We start from the raw sequence: 16457 nt of genomic DNA on the forward strand, positions 1-16457 counted from the left end.
TTGGGCCGTGGGCGGAAAGCGGCGTCCTCGGAGTAGCCGGCGAGAACCCACGCAGACACGGGCGGGTGGGGATGGGGGGAAACGTGCAGGCTGCACACTGAAAGGCAGCTGGCGGTTTCGGAAGCCAGGACCACCACCAGCACGCTGCCTGCCCAGTGCCTGAACGTATTGTATGAAATCGCCCCCATCTGAATTTATAGTGGAAATTCAAATAGTCCAATGCATATATCATCTTTCTCAGCCCATTAGCAACAAGGCATGAAGAGAAATTGAAGAATGAGTAGCTAGGCGCGGTGAGGAAAAGGGGGAGTTTTTGAAAGAAACAGGAGGTTTGAGAGAGGAGATTATACGGGGAGAGATAATGAGAATTCATTTCACAGACGGGAGCAGCAAACGCATCGGAGGCAAAGGTTCATGTGATGCAGATTCCAGCCTCATCAACTACTGTAATAAGGATTTGTATAATCTGCCATCTGCCCTGCGGTTATATGTCTTCTGTGGTTCCAGGGGTATGACACACGGGGGACGTGAAACAAGCCGTCAATAATTCCCACGACTGTAGCGAGAAGCCGGTAATAGAAGTGAGGAGACAAACATCGCACTTCTTCTCCTGCCCCCCCCCCCGGTCCAGTCGCTCTCAGGTAACTGTGAGCATCTACCTCGCCAAATATTCAACAGCACACCTCTACAGTTTTGTTTTTTCCCACGACACGAGCCGTGACAAGACATTTCAGTCAGTCAAGCAAGAGACTGCCACCCTCCATCCATCCGCCGGTGAACAATGTCACTGTGTTTGCTTCAACAGCGTGTGACTGCCCGGTTATCACCGCACGTATGAATAATACATCTGAGATGATGGGCTCTTTTTTGGCATTAATGTGGAACAGCACACATGCAAAGGAATCATTAAGAGTCTCCCTGATATCAAAGCAATCCCTTTCACGGACACTTTATTTCTGCTTCCGACTCAATAAAATTGTTCATTACGCTCAAAATCCTTTCTGGATCCATGTCGGCTTTTCTGCAAATGACTGTTTATCCCTTCGCTGACTGGCTACTGCTTGACTCTTGAAAAAGTGGGCCAGCGCGTTCTCCGTCTCTCTGATCTCTACCCAGCGACGGTTTTCATGACATGCGGGTGTCCTTGACAGGCAGAGGATGTCCGTTCTGCAGCTAATCCACGGATGAGTTCGCCAGCTGGGGGATCGGCGTCAAATCCCCAGTGGTGGCTGAAAACCACCTGCTATGATAAACGCCGCACGGACACACGCGGCGCTTCATCCAAACATTTTGGGGGGAATTGGTTCTCTTTTCTATTCAGGTCTCCAAAGCAGTTGCATTGTGCGACTTTATCTGGAAAACACTGCATCTACATTTTCAGATCTGATAACATGGCAGCGCGCAGATTGATTTAGCTATTGAACCACTGACCGGACACATTGCGATTAATATAAATGAATACATTTATTTCACAAAAAACATTTATCCGTTATGCAACTAAGCTTAAGAGAAAATGTATAATTATGCTGCAGCGTGTGTCGATCAAGCGAGCGTCTCCATTGTGCTCTCGTGGGCGCAGCGTCTAGTCCCAGTCTCTCTCAAAAGGTGCACGGGTCCAAAAGAAAAGTAAGCAACGCTTTTCATTTCTCTTGCACGCACCAGAGCGCTTGCGCGTGTGCCGTGCACAGGATGAATGCTGGAGGACCTCGGCCAGTGTGTGACAGCCGGCATATGGCACCACTCTACCTCCACCAGCCGGTCCGCGGCTCTGGCGGCGTCGGCCCGGCAGCCCCTCAGACCTCTGCTGTCTCGGGCCGCACGCCAGGAGTACAAGTCAGAGCTGGTTATCAGGAGCAGAAGCAAAGGAAGAGCTGCTGACAGACTGGGCTTAGGTTTGAGACACGTGTCCTATTTTATGTATATTAGACTTCCAGAATATTCACAGAAAGTAAAGTGCCATGTTGTTTGTGAGTGGGCTGGATAGAGTCAAAGAAATAGCGTGTCGACTCTACAAGTGCGCTTTGATGCGAGACGCGCCTGATGTAAAATGTAGTTTGTGTGGATGTTGCAAAATGTATTTCTCTCTGATGCCGCTTGCCTTTTCCAAACTAAACCAAAAATAAGAAATTCTGTTGGTTTCTGTATGTCTTTTAAGTGCAAATGTGTCTTGTGCTTTGAACAGTTTTCACATACAAAATGATAAAACGGAAAGCTCAGAACTGGATGTTAATAATAAAGAGCCTTGCTGTGCTCGGGACATGGAATTCATTTACATTTGTGCAAATAGTCAACATGGTCCAGGTTCAGATAGTCTGTTTGGTTGCAGACTGGCGTGGCAGTATCTCCTTTCTAAAAACATTTTAAATGATGCCAAAATCATGGTCAACAATTAGACGCAGGGCACAAAATATCTGGGAAACAGATGATAGAACACAGATATCAACCACATTTGGCCACTTTTTGGCCAACAATTAATTTGCTATTGCTCATTGTGTAAAGAAAAGTAATACAATATACAAAATGTGTTTTTTGAAAATGACAGCAAAGGCATATGCCAACACAAGGCCAGCGTGCACAGTCTGCAGGAGTGATTCCTCCGATACCAACACCAGTATCGCAGCAGCATCCGATGCAGCTTCAAAAGGCTGGATCGAGTATTGGCCAGAAAACGAGCCTCTACACCCATTTCACGCTGTTGTGTCATTCATCAGGTGGCTTTTGCATGACAGGAACAGCGACAACAACATCAGGTCTCACTTCGTATGCGCGTTAAACACTGGGGAGAGCTAATGAATCGAGGTTTCATTGAGTCATTTTATGATGCATTTACACCAGTTAGTAAAAACGCATATTTGATAAAGGTTAATTAGAACATTGCTATAATGTATTCAAAGTGTTGTATTTTTTTTTGACACATTAATGCATCCTTGATTGGAGTTTAAAGGACGTATTTCTATAGCAATAAAATAGTAACTTCCTTTCTGTTCTTAAGGCATCAGAGTGGTAATCCATGTGTCAGCATCAGGATGGACGTCCGCACACTGTGTCCTGAACTCATGGAATGACTCATGATGACCTATTTTAAAAATAACGCAATAGTAATTTCCTATTTTCTACAGTTCTGCACAGATAGTTAAACTTTACCCCAGGTGTAGACTGACTAATAAATCATATTTTGCAGATTAGGTTTAGAAAATCCGTTAATTAAACTCTGCTGAACAGGTTACGAATCTATAGCTGCTTTCCTTATCGCCAACTCGCTGCTTAATTGCCCCGTCGGCTGCTCCTTTTGTTCCAGCGGATCCAAAAGCGGCATCAGTAAGTGAGCTGAATAATTAGGATGAATCAAATCGAGTTGTAATCTTCAGGTCACAGGTGCCTTTAAATTTAACTGGCTAATGGTTTTGGGTGAAATATTGTCATCAGCGCACAATAAATGATCATCATATCCGTACATTTTGTTCTTCCAATAGCGGGCGGGGAAAAGCGGATCTCTATTTGACGTCAAATATTAACTGCTCTTAAAAAGAAAAAAAGTGAAAGGTGAGTAAATCCTCCGCTGCTGAACCATAATTTACAAAAAAGAAAAACACTCAAACAGCGAGACAGTGGCGATGCGCCGTTTAATGAAACCATTTAGTAAAAAGGTGGCTGTGCGTGTGAGCAACGCTTTGCCACGTTAAGCTGACAAGTGGCAAAACAACTGAAGGCCCTCAACACAGTGCTTATCGATCCGGAAGACGGAATGAAGGGTTTAGAAAGAAAATGATTAAAGGAAAAGTGAAAGCCTCGGTAGAAAAAGAAACCACTAAAAGGGAGTTTAGTTATTTTACCTCTGGTTTCCATGGCAATTTCTTGTGGTGTTGGTTGAGGAACCTCCGGATTCTGGCGTGATCTCTGCCATCAGTGCCTCCTGCGAGCGACTCATCATCCTTGAAAGAATACAGCAGAAACAAACAGGCATGGGTTGTTGTTTTTTTAAAAGGCAGTACTTCCTTTTAAAAAAAGAGGATTAATGGTGTTTTTTAATCTCATTCTAATCAATGCATGTAGGCGAAGAAGCATCCGTCACTGCGGTAACATGACTCCACCACCATAAGCCACATAATTGATATATGAGATAAAGTAGGAGCATTAGCCCTTTCCAACTGATGGAAGCATTAAGCAGTACATACTCCACAATACAAACCGCTAAGAATACTACACACACACACACACACACACACACACAGACAGACAGACAGACACCCTGAGAGACCAGGCCAAGGAAACGCAGGGTTATTCTCCAAGAAGGCCACTAATAAGATCCTGTTTAACTCGTCGTCACCATTCACTGCTAATCCGCCCTTTGACTCTTTAATCTCCAACATACCAACCCTGCCGGCCAAAATCTCCTCTCCAGGGAGCCTGAACCCCCCTCCCCCAGATCTGGGATTTAGCCTGGTGCTCCTGCCAGAGCACTGCACCGCTAGGCTAATGTTCATGCTGTGGTGTGGTGCAACGGGCACGGCGGGGCAGAGAGGAGCACAAGTACGCGCCAGCCTATACGGGATTAAAGGGCGCCGGAGTAATTGAGTCGTCGAGCTGTTAATTTAGTCACAAAGCATCCTCCATTTAGCAGGGGTTTCAAAAGAGGAGGAGCACCTCCGTCGAGACACGTCGGAGAGGTTCCGAGCACCCCTGAAAAGGAGGCTCTTTGTCGAGGAGGCAGCCGTGTTTACAAAAGAATCAGGAGGAGCACAGGAGGCAAAGAGACGAGAGCCGTCGGGTTCCAACCCCTTTTATCACTTTTTTTTCCCCCAGCTTCCAAGGAACAGACATGAAGGAGGAGAGGCGACGATGAAATGACGAAATGTGCCAACAGGCCTCTCCTCCTGTCTGACTCCAGAGCAGCACCCCTGTTGTCGTGCACACACACACACACACACACACACACACACACACACACACACACACACACACACACAGACTCACAAACCTCTCCGGCACTAGTTTCCTCACACAAGCGGCAAAGAGACACAACGTTCCTATTGCATCAGTGTCGCGCATTAAATCAACACATTAGAGGACGAGACTGGACTCGGTATTCGATGAAATTCAAGGTGGAAAACGGAACAGGGAGCTTTATTTGAAGATCTGCAGAAGAATGATTTGTTTTTTTGACACAGTATGGCAGGAGGCTTTTTTAGTGCAGCAACCGAAATGTTTTTGTGTCTGAAAACTTCTTTGGCAGAGTTCAGTTCATTACCTTGCAGCTAGAAATCAGGAATCAGGAATATTTATTGCGCAAATAGTTAATTTCCACGATGCAAATGTAATACAATTATTGGCCTAAGTGGCAGTTATGCACCAAAACTTTGAATATTAAAAAAAGGTTTCTTTTTTCATTATTCTCACATTTTTACCTCTGCTTGGAACACTATATGCTTGCAAAAAACATTGCGGTTCAACATATTTCTTTCTCCAAGATTTCACTTAGAACTTCAGCTTCATAAAGTTTCCGGTGTACAGAAACGTCTGCTTTTGAATTCAAATCTTAAAAGCTCCGTTTCATCACAACACTTTTCTCTATAGAGTGCTTCTTCACATTTGAGGCGTTGTCTTTTTTTACTTGTAGTCAACACTGCACTTATCATGAAATCTGGCCTGTGGATGGTCTCCGGCACATTGTTTGACTTTACTGTGAGCAAACCAAGAGCTTTCCGACTCCATCTGTGACAAGCGCATACCTTGCCAGCCAATCGGCGTTCACTATTAGAACAGGTGCGGCGGCTGTTTGATGGATTATCCATGTGGGCAAAGCACTTTGAGATCTGTGGACGCGGAAATAAATAACTTTAGCAATAACATGACGTCCACCCTAAATCACTGTGTGGTTTTGGGTTGCAATTCGCCGGGCAAAACCCTTTTCCAAAAAAAGTCCCGCCTCAGCTCGATCCAACTAAAAGTCTGCTCATCGATTCGACACTAAAAGGTACAGTTAAACTCATTGACCCGAGGAGGCGCAACATCCATCAGCCCAACCTCGTCTGCGTGTGACGACTTTACACTCCGGCAAGATGTTGCCTTCACTTACGGCGCACTGCAAATACGTGTAACATTGTGTGTGACTCATTACTTCAGAGTTACAGCCTAATTTATAAGAATTTATATTTTAAGCAGATCTTCAATTTTCCCGGCGATGGGCTCAGAAGTGCGTTATCGTTTTTCACTGATATAATTAAAGTTGAAGCTACAGGGGCTGTCAGATGGCCTCATGTATTAAACATTACATAAAGGCAAAGCGGGGGAACATCAATCCCAGTGATGGGAAGGCCTATTTGTCAAGTGTGAAAATTGATATTTACCTTGCTGACTTTCAGTCAAATAAAAGACAAATGGTCTTTAACAAAGCGTGCATTTGTGTGCTGTAAAAAGGAACGCGTTGGAGGGAGTGAGGGAGAGTCGCGTTTAAGTCCTTTTTTATGTATGAACACGTGTGGGAAAAGTTGTAAACCTCGAAGGGATTGAATGAAAGATTAGCTCTCCGATCAGCGAGATTCCGACACGGATACACATCCAACCCGCCGGTCCAACAACTGAAAACTGCAGTGGGTGGAATCTCCGTGTTTAAAACAGCGCTCGCTGATCCGAGCCGAGGGAAGCGGCCGGAGCCGGTGTCCTAGAATACTAATGAGCTAAATTAATCCCCCTTATTAAACACAAACAAGCAGGAGTCTGCAGGTGTGTGTGTGTGTGTGTGTGTGTGTGTGTTTGTCACAAAGTTCTTCATCCCGCTCCACTCCACCCGCCATGACAGCTTTGCTCGGCTCGCTCTCAAAAATCCACAAATCATAGCTTCATCTCCAGGGACCTGCATCATGAAAGTTAATAACCAGTGTGGAATAATTACATCATTCATAATTTCTTATTCATGTTAACCACCACAAAAAAGGTATTCAGCATGTTAATGAGTCCCGCCGCAATATTAATAATACATATATGCTTCCCATTTTTGTCCTATGGCCTCGCTGTTTGAACAGCGGTTCCTGCTCACTGGGTGCTCACTGTTCATATTAATGCGCGTAACGGGAAGCAGCGACGCCTGGGTGGCATTTATTGCAGCGATGACTAATTGTAAGGATTCATCCTCTAAGACAAAAGCCGTAATGAAAGCTGCGCTCGTCTGTGGTGGTGATATTTAAAATCCGAACACGGAAAATATATATTTATAGTGTTAAATTGAAGATCTTGGATAAGACTGCGAACGTATGTCACCATCAACCTGACATTTCTAATCTAATTTTCTGAAGACAGAAATAACTTGATAAAAGAAAAGATTTGAGATGAAGAGAAGAGACGGAAATCAGAAGACTGGAGAATAAAGCAGCAGAAACACTAAACAGTGACAAACACAAATGAGAGAAAAGGGGACTAGTGGGGCAATAACTGGGGGGAGGGGGGGGGAGCGTGACGGAGAAGCTTTTTGATAGGTGGTGCTCCCAGAGTCCCTGTCCCTCCTCTCTGTACTGAACACACAGAGTTCAAGGTGGTTGGTGTTGCAAAGTGTTGCAAAGAAGTTGATTGGCAAGTCACAGAAAATGTGCTGCAATGTTTGGGTAAAGTGCACAGAAAAGGCCTGAGCTTACAACTGCCGCTCCAGTAGACCAGTGACTCTGAGCTGCTCCTGTCTGCCCATCGATACGAGCCTTTCATTCCCCGTGCCGTGTGCAGGCATTGAATGAAAAGTGATTGCAGGGACAAGAAACATGTTTGTTTTATGAGACGTTCTCTCCAGTCCATTTGTAAATAGCGTCTACTGTATATTTTAAATGTAGTGTACAAATGGTCACAGCAAGGCTTTCCCCTGCCACTCACGGGCGCACACGGGACAGTCCACTGTACGAAGAAGCCTGCATGGGCACAAAGCACAAAGACCTTAAATACACATCTGAAGAAATGTATTAACCATATAAGTGGGTATTGTAAAGAATATGTAAAGACCAGTGAGCTAGTATATATAGTGAGGAAAGCTGTGATTCTCAAAACACTCGACGGAGGACGAGAAGGACAGAGATGATGTGGCTCACTTCTTTCTCCAGCTCAGACCAATTATGCCACTTCCTCATAGGGCGCTAGCAATTAGCTGAATTGCACTCAAAAGATTGTTGGATTTCAAAAGCGTGTTTCTGCAAGTCCTTGTTCACACAACGTGACTAATACAAATGTTTTCAAATGGACTCGGGCTGCAACGACAAATCGGTGAAAATCGATTAAAAATCCATTATTAAAAGTGTTGGCAACGGATTTCATTATCGCCTCGTTGTGTCGAAAAACAAGAGCGTAGCTGGCGTAGAGGAAGCAGCGGCGGCAGTTGTCGTGAGTCACGTGTCGCCGCCAGAGACGTCTGTTTGACCCGAGTCGTCCACGGTGAGCGAGCACTTCACACTAAATCAACTAAAGAAGTGTGTCAATGGGAAAATATGCAAAGTCACCGTAACACGGGAGCAGCTGCCTCCAGCTGTTTACCCGTCATCCAGCTGAACGAGCTAGCGTTAGCTCGCTAATAACAGCAGTAAAGCGTTTAGCAAGACTAAAGACACGTTGTTATATATTCACCTTTTTTGGACCCTTTGTTTTTCAATCTGTTGCCATGAATGTATTTTGTGCTTTGTCCCATATCGGTTATTGTTGACAAATATATTTGTGTGTGTTTTAATTGTTTAATGACAATATAAATTCATCTCATAGCACTTGCAGTGTGAATTTGCCGTTCCGTTTTTTTAATGCTTCGACCGATTAATTGATTATCAAAATGATCGTTAGTTGCAGATTAAAATGGACACATGTGCTCTTTTATCATCACACACTCACCATGGCAACAAGAGGTCTGACAACACAAACCTGCATGAAATTATTTGAAACATGAAAGTAAATTCAATTATTTGTGCAGATGCGGACGAAAGCAGTGAGTGAGTCAGTGATCGGCCAATGAACTACACATCTCTCTTTTGAGTTACAATAAATTGTTCTGGACAACAAAAGAATATCGCGGCGCTCTCACCACGCAGCCCTCGTGAGCCCCGAGAGGTTGATTAAATCTGCACCCTAAACTCACAGCGATCCGTCGCTTGGATGCGCCAATACCTTTACATCCAAATCCCTGTTGCTTTTAACAAAGCGGCTGGCTCTGTTGAATTGAAAATCAGCCCGAGCACATTCAGTTAAACTTTTGCAGAACAAATCCCAGCCGAAAGAAAGAAGTGCGGCTATTTTTGTCTCCCTGCTTGCATTATTCATGTGAGAAATCGCACGCCGGTCAATGAAACAACAGTGGAAAGGCTGAGTGAAGAAGAAGAGGGAGGAAAATGGAACACAAATAAGAGACGGCTGCTGTCGATAATAGGAGCGATCGAGCCAGTGGCTCCAATTCATTGGCTGATAGACTAATGATGCAGTGGTGAGTGTGGCAGGGAGACAATAAGATAAAAAAGGAGGAGGAACGAGGGAGGAGCCGGACTGATGGTGTGAGAAAAAGATTTGAGAGAGAAGAAACATTTATTAACAGGACCAAAGTCCTGGTTTAATTTGACGATTAGGTCTGCATAAGTGTGTCTTAGTATATAGCAACAGGAGGTCCGTATGGATCGCGTATGCGCTGCATGTTGCTATTGCCATTCAGTGCGTTATCGTCTATCGATTAAGCCCTGGAACAAGGTGGTGGGACTTCTCAAATCAACACGGCATACATGTGAGGACAAAAGCCGTGTGAAGTCTCTCTGGATCAATTGCGCTCTGAAGAACTTTGTGTTGCCAGATTTGGATACTGCTCTGCCTCACATGCAAAGTAAAAAGTGGAAGCCGTATTACGGGTGCCTGCAATGAATCAAAATCACATGGAAATATCTGGCTGACTGATTGGGGCCACGATTGTGCATTAAGTTGAGAGAGCGAGAAAGCAGGCAAAGCATAAACCATCTTTTTGACTGCGTGGAAAGAGAGCTGGAAGGTGTCTTTAATCATTATAGATTAAATGAGAGTATAGCTTGAAGCAGATATGGGTCAGATGAATGGAAAAGGAAAAGAAATGGTTGAAATGGAGCAGTGAGCTGATGGAGAAAGTAAAAGATAGAGAAAAAAAAAGCACCCGAGCTGGAGTCCGGCGTTGCGTCATGCTCGGCCCAGCACGTTCTAATGTCTAAGCAGCAAAACGGCACCACTCTGTAATTTTCTATCGCGGCTGAGGGTTGGAGGGAAAAGAGAAAACAAAAAGAAGACAGCCCTGTCATCCGCATTAGTTCCTGGTTTTTTTTTCGGTCGGGGCTTATTATTACTGATGGGGTGTGACACGGGGCAGCTGGCAAGCAGCCCGCTGCCAATCATCCCCAACCTGCTCGGTGCCGAGCCTGAACCTAATCAACCCCCGAGCCCACTGCGGAGAAGCCGGGACGCTCTCAGTCATGGATGGACACAAATGCACCAACGGGCAGTCAGGCTGATCCCCATGAGACAGTCATTTTTTTTACCCTCGACTGTTCTTCTCAGCCTCAAAACGGTAAAAAGCAAACAAAGTCCCGATACGAAGGTTGGTTTTGTTAGCGAGCTACATTGTGCCTGCAGTGAGCATTCAAAAAATGACAGACATAAGGAGGTATTTTATGAGCAAATCCAGCAAACTTCACGAACATCAGGAAAGTGTCTGCCAATTTTAAATTGACCATTTCATCAGATTCTGAACATACTAATTAGCTTCATAACCAGCTGGATCAATGACAACAGCAGCAGGCGACGGGTTGCGATACAGCAGGTGTTCTTTGTCTTTCATTTCTATAGATACTGATTGTGTGTGAGCACTTAAAAGTTTGAGGAACATCTAAACTCTTTCAGGTGCGATGTTTCGGGCGCCTTTGAGCAAGAACGCGACAGCTAAACCCATCGCACATCTGCTGGGCTCCCCCCCCCCCCACACACACACACACACACACACACACACACACACACTTTACACCAGCCCATTTGACCTCAAACCAGGGATGTGGAATGAAGTAACTCTCCTTCTATTCCACACACACACACTCAGTACTTACATTTCTACAGTTACACTTCATTAATAATAAAAAACTGTTTTTTGGGACCAATGATCAAACAGCAGGACCCCTGAAGGTGGGGACAACAATAGAGTGCCGATCAGCCATACCAATAATCAATACCAGTTTGGAACAAGGATCAGTCATGATAACATAAGAAACCCAGACTGAATCCTATTAAAAAATAAAGTATTTCAGGTTGTAAGGAGAAACAGTTTAATGGACTATTTAGACATCCGGGTAAACCAGCGTGCTCTCAGGCGGCACAGCAAGCATCTCAAATGGAACCATTAGTTGCACCTGTGTTTCAAGTCACAATGTCTGCTGAGGCTTTATGGGCCGGCTGAATGTCAGCAGTTGCAGCGGGAGAAAGGAGAGCAGCGATTCAGCTGTTGTCAGTTTACAATTACCGCTCACGGCAATTTATCTCCCCCGCCGAGAGCAGCAGGACATTTTCTGGGGGTGAGAAAAGAAAACAACCACAAGTAACACAAGCTTTGTGTTTTTCCCACATGCCAATTCTGTAAACTAAGTTAACCACGGTATCCACCACCTGATGGTGTACTCCGTCACATCGACCTGTTCACCAGCCACAAACTGCTCGGAGTGAGACAGAAAACGAATGAAATACAAAATGACAACGGGAAGTTTTCGGGGTCCGAATGAGGTTAAGGTCAAACATTTGTATTGTTTCTTTATTAAGTGAAGGCTGGACCCCAAAGTGATTTTTGAAATAAACAAATTAAACAAACTTAAAAAAATAATTCATCCATATAGACGATGCAACTACACAAGCAGTTACAGCTAGAACTTACAGAAAACATGACATATAATGTGTATTTAAGTTCATTTCACATGCACTATCTGTGATATACAGGTTCCCCTCTGCACGGTTTCTGCTACTGACATTTCTGCTGACCAGCACTCCAGAGCTCTCTGTCCTGCTTTAGTTATTTCTTCCCTCCACTCTTGCTCCTTGGGCAATTTTCCAGCTCTTTTCTCTCTTCCTCTGTACTGAAAAAAAAACCTATTTCATTCATTGTGATTGAAGTTTCGCTTTAAGAGAGCTAAATGGAAGCTTAATATAAAAACCGGGTCCTCCCTGACGAGATGAATGAAGGGCCACTGGTTACATAAGCTCTTTAAGTGCTCATTAAAATATTTGCGAAGCGCTCAATAAAAAGTGTGCTTGAAGACCTGGTGCAACCCAAAACTAACTAAGATTAATGACAGCAGAGTCAGTGACTATCAATCATCCAGCCTGGCAAAAAAAAAAAATTAGTTACATTCAGAACGAAAGAGATTTGAGTACTTTAAATTTAAAATGCTAAAAAAATACACCCACAAAAGTCAAACAAGCATAAAGGTGAAAAAAAGATAATAGTTGATATTACTGCTTTGTTTTTGAGTGGGTGTTTAAACACAGCGGATTTTTGTACTTTCGAATTGGGAGGCAGGCCAGTGGGAGACGGGGGGAATCTTTTACCTGGCTTAAACAAACAGGGATGCCTTAACAAAGCCCGTGGCACCAGGGGATGACATTCACCCTTTTCTTTTCAGCTTTCCATCCGGCCCCCACGCTTTCTTTTTTGCTTTTTTTTTTTTTTTTAAATTGTGCCCTCACCTCTGGGCCCAGAGAACATTTCAGACTCCAGACTTTCGTCTCAAAAGCAAGCTGCCCTTTGTCGCTCAGCATCCATGCTGGGATTTAGGATTGTTTCAAATCTCTGACATCTTTGACCTTTGTGAGGTTTCCCTTTCACTTGCGTCAACGTTGCAACAAGTTGCGTCGTCATTTTCAAACGTTCCTTATACCCTTTGTCACAGAGACAAGACCCTGTAATTCAACTGCCTGCTTTGTGTTTAATTCCCCGTTAGACAACTACAACCTTGGAACCACTTAGCAGCTTTTTCCAAAAAAGTAAGTCATGCCACAGATATCCTGAACAACACAAATGTTAGTTTGGCGCCTCAGACCCGTGTGTTCCAGTTGCCTTTGTATCCCAGTTCAGGATGAGCTTCGTCCCGGAGACAGATCATCGGACAGGACAGTTCTTCCTCGTGGGTATCCTGCAAGCGCATTACGCCTCTCCCTTCAGAGAAAAGTAAACTGCCACCTTTTTCGTAGCAGTCAATAACAAATGGTACTGAATGCCTAACGGTGATGATAGCAGCCGCCTTTAACTAAACTCCACCGGTCGGGTTCCATGCATTTTGTGCATCTTTTATCTTGTGCGCACCATTCTGACACTTACCCTTCTTCTGCCTCTAACCTCTACGACATCTGCTATATTCAAACACCCACGCAACCAACCGACTACTAGCTTGGCGTCATGGGTATTCAGCGTGCACGTTGGTGGAGATGGATGGCGGCAACAAAAGAGCAATGAATCTTCATCGGAGTCCGTCCCCCGTTTCTCTCTTAAGATGCACACCCACAGTCCCAAGCTGCTCCTTTGTCTTCAGGCTACCGTTTGGTGCGTCTTAGGCCCCCGTGCTCTCCCACGTCTCTCTACCCGGCCGCACTTGTCTTTGCTTTTCTTTCATCCATCAATCCATCCATCCATTCTTTTCATCCGACCAGTGTCTGGACCCCGGGAAAGGCGTGCAAGTAATCCGCAGCTCATTGCGGGACACGACGTCCTTCTCTATCAGCGGCTTCGCCCACGTTCTCCCGGAGCCTCCATCAATAAGAGGACCAGGTGCGTGGGTTGTCATTTCATCTACCTGCAGGTGTCCTGTCAGATCACAGACAACGTGTCCCGGACGTGCATCACCGCATGTCTTCAGGAAACACACAGACACACGCTGCATGAGATCACTCACTCATTCAGGGCTGATTTACATTGTTGGAGAACAATATGTAAAGAGTTTGTCTTTTGATGTGCTACTGAATGGTTCATTTGATTATGCTGTAAGTGTGAGTCTTGTTTCCGTTGTCAGCGTAGAGAGAAATTTGTAGAAAAGCTACATGGCCGAGCAGTAAAATCAATGAACCTTAATTGCATGATTGCAGAATGTCCTATGCAGGAGGAGGACAATCATGGGTGGTGAGGAGGGGGGGACATACTGGTTGCTCAAGGTCAACACTGTCCATTTCACATCATTTCGTATCGTCTTCTGTTGCCGTGTCCATCATATCTAGGTCTAATTGTCTCATCCCCTCAGTCTCTTTCTCTTGCTCCCTGTGCCCACATACAAAACAGTATAACGGGTCATTTAACATTCTCATGCAATTGCTCTGTTACGGCTTGAAGGTGGAATATAAATTCAACCAAAACTTCAATAGCTTTTCCACATGAAAAAATGAAATGAAAGTGCTCATTCTTTTCCATTTTTTCATCCTACACTTCACCCACGGTCACGTAAAATCTGGGGCTGTCAAAATCAACGCGTTAATCTCTGCAATTAATGTGGCTGAGGTTAATTGGCATTTCAAACACAGCCGTCAAATGATGGAGGGTTGAGAGCAAAGTGCACGAGGACAACAGCAAGAGACGCCAGTTCATCCGGTTCTGCTTCCAAGACAATCACGCGTGTAGTTTCTGTTTAAAATACAACAACAGTGTGTAAAATACACGTAACTATTATTTAATTACAACCTTTCTTGAGATATCGTGACTCTTCAGAGAACACTTAAGGTTAAACAGTTGTTTGTTCCCTTATCCACAAATAAAACCTCAACCTCTTCTGTAAAAAAAAAAAAAAAAAAAAGCCAGGGCAGAAGGACATGAACAGTTTCATGCAAAAAGAGAACAAAAAATGAATTTGTCACTGCACATATTCGCCAATAACAGTGGGGACGGAACAGATGTGAGACGATGGAGACATGTCAAGCCTCGCAGGGTGTGTCTGCGGTTTTAAGATGGCTTTTAGTACTTTAGGGAGACCTTAAACGTTACAAATTCCCAGCCATCTGGCAAAGATTTGAAGACTCTCTTTTGATTGGATTAAACCGGCTGGACACGTTTTTAGAACATCTTTGCGCGCTCGTTCTCATCTCTCCCTCCCATATGAACACAAACTGGTTGGTTAGTTTTAATATATTAAGCCACTTTGTGCTGATAAACTGTTGTGATTGTTCTGGGGCGGGGAGGGGCGGGGGGGGGGGGGGGTATCATTGTTGTTAAAGATTGTGTCTGTACGTGTGATGCTGGCTAATTAATATTTGATTCACATGACACCATTGCTTTGAGTACCTGCCGATCCGATACCAGCGTTTCATTAATAAACTGTAATCCTCACGGTTTGGAAATTGCTGGGATCATTTTTCTTTTAGTAGGGCTACCTCAGGAATGCACCTCGTTATTATTAAAAATATTGGTATCCAATACCTAATGGGCCAAAAGTCAATGCTACCCATTCCAGCTATCTGAGTGATTTTAGACAGATGTCCAATATAGGTATCAATAATGGTGCATTTCTAATTATGATGCAGGGTTTTTCCACTTATAGTACATACACAAATAAAAGAAAGTAACCGGTCATATATTTACACACAGGAATATAAGAATAAAGACAACGTTGATCACTGGTTGCGTAGTGTTGCTCCTGACCCTTGAGGACATTGAAAAAGCCAATAAAAATGTTCTCCATCAAGCCGCCATCACAAAGGCTGAAATCTCCAGATCCATCAATGCCTCCCAGCCCACTATAACGACTCCACGGTCAACCCATATTTGCCAACTTCTGCTGGCACATTAGAGAAAAATCAGGACAGTGTGTCGGTTAACAGAACGAATCCAGGAGGACGCTTAGAGGAATTGATATCCTGACAATAACGATAGAGCCAGAGTGCTTCAGCACTTTGTCCTGCAGCCAGATGAATAAACTGCCTGGTCGGCCTGTTTAGGCCTTTAACCCGGAAAGGATACGTGAAGACTGATCACCCTTTATCCTTTTTCTTAGCCGTTTCACAGTCAATTTCTAATCTAAAATCCCTTCATATTTCTTTCCCCAAAGTGCCATTACGACGGGCGGGTTGTCATAGCAGCACATTAAGTGCACGCCCATATCTGATGTATGTGGCACGATTGGAAAAGCTTGTTAATGAGGTATGTCTTATTTAATACCTACTTGCAAAGACTTTCAAAGGTCAGACTCCAGTTGTGGTTTCTATGGTAATCACAGCACTGTCATCTGAAAATATTAAGTGTGGCATGTTGTATTGAGAAAAATATTCTGGCATTATTATACCATTGTACCTGAATCACAATGGACTGATGTCAATTTAACTGAACGCTTTTCTCACATTCATAAAGATGAGGTGAGAGGAAGAGGAGTAGGAGCAGGAGGAGGTCTGTGGACGCACAGACAATAATCATGTCGAGGAGTCCAAGAGCAGATGATGGAGAGGGGAGGAAATAATAGTTAGATTATTAATAGTAATAG

At 44.2% G+C, this 16457-nt stretch overlaps 1 protein-coding gene across 1 annotated transcript in view; it reads right to left on the reverse strand.

The window, feature by feature from the left end:
• The window catches only part of LOC120808958 (N-acetyl-beta-glucosaminyl-glycoprotein 4-beta-N-acetylgalactosaminyltransferase 1), a 93037-nt gene that overhangs the window by 40106 nt on the left and 36474 nt on the right, over positions 1-16457 (reverse strand). The window contains exon 3 of the mRNA XM_078082759.1: positions 3834-3932. Within this exon, the coding sequence (XP_077938885.1) occupies positions 3834-3932 (99 nt within the window). The remainder of the gene's footprint in view (positions 1-3833; positions 3933-16457) is intronic.

This window comes from Gasterosteus aculeatus, chromosome X (assembly GCF_964276395.1).
Source record: "Gasterosteus aculeatus chromosome X, fGasAcu3.hap1.1, whole genome shotgun sequence".
In the NCBI taxonomy this organism is placed as follows: domain Eukaryota; kingdom Metazoa; phylum Chordata; class Actinopteri; order Perciformes; family Gasterosteidae; genus Gasterosteus; species Gasterosteus aculeatus.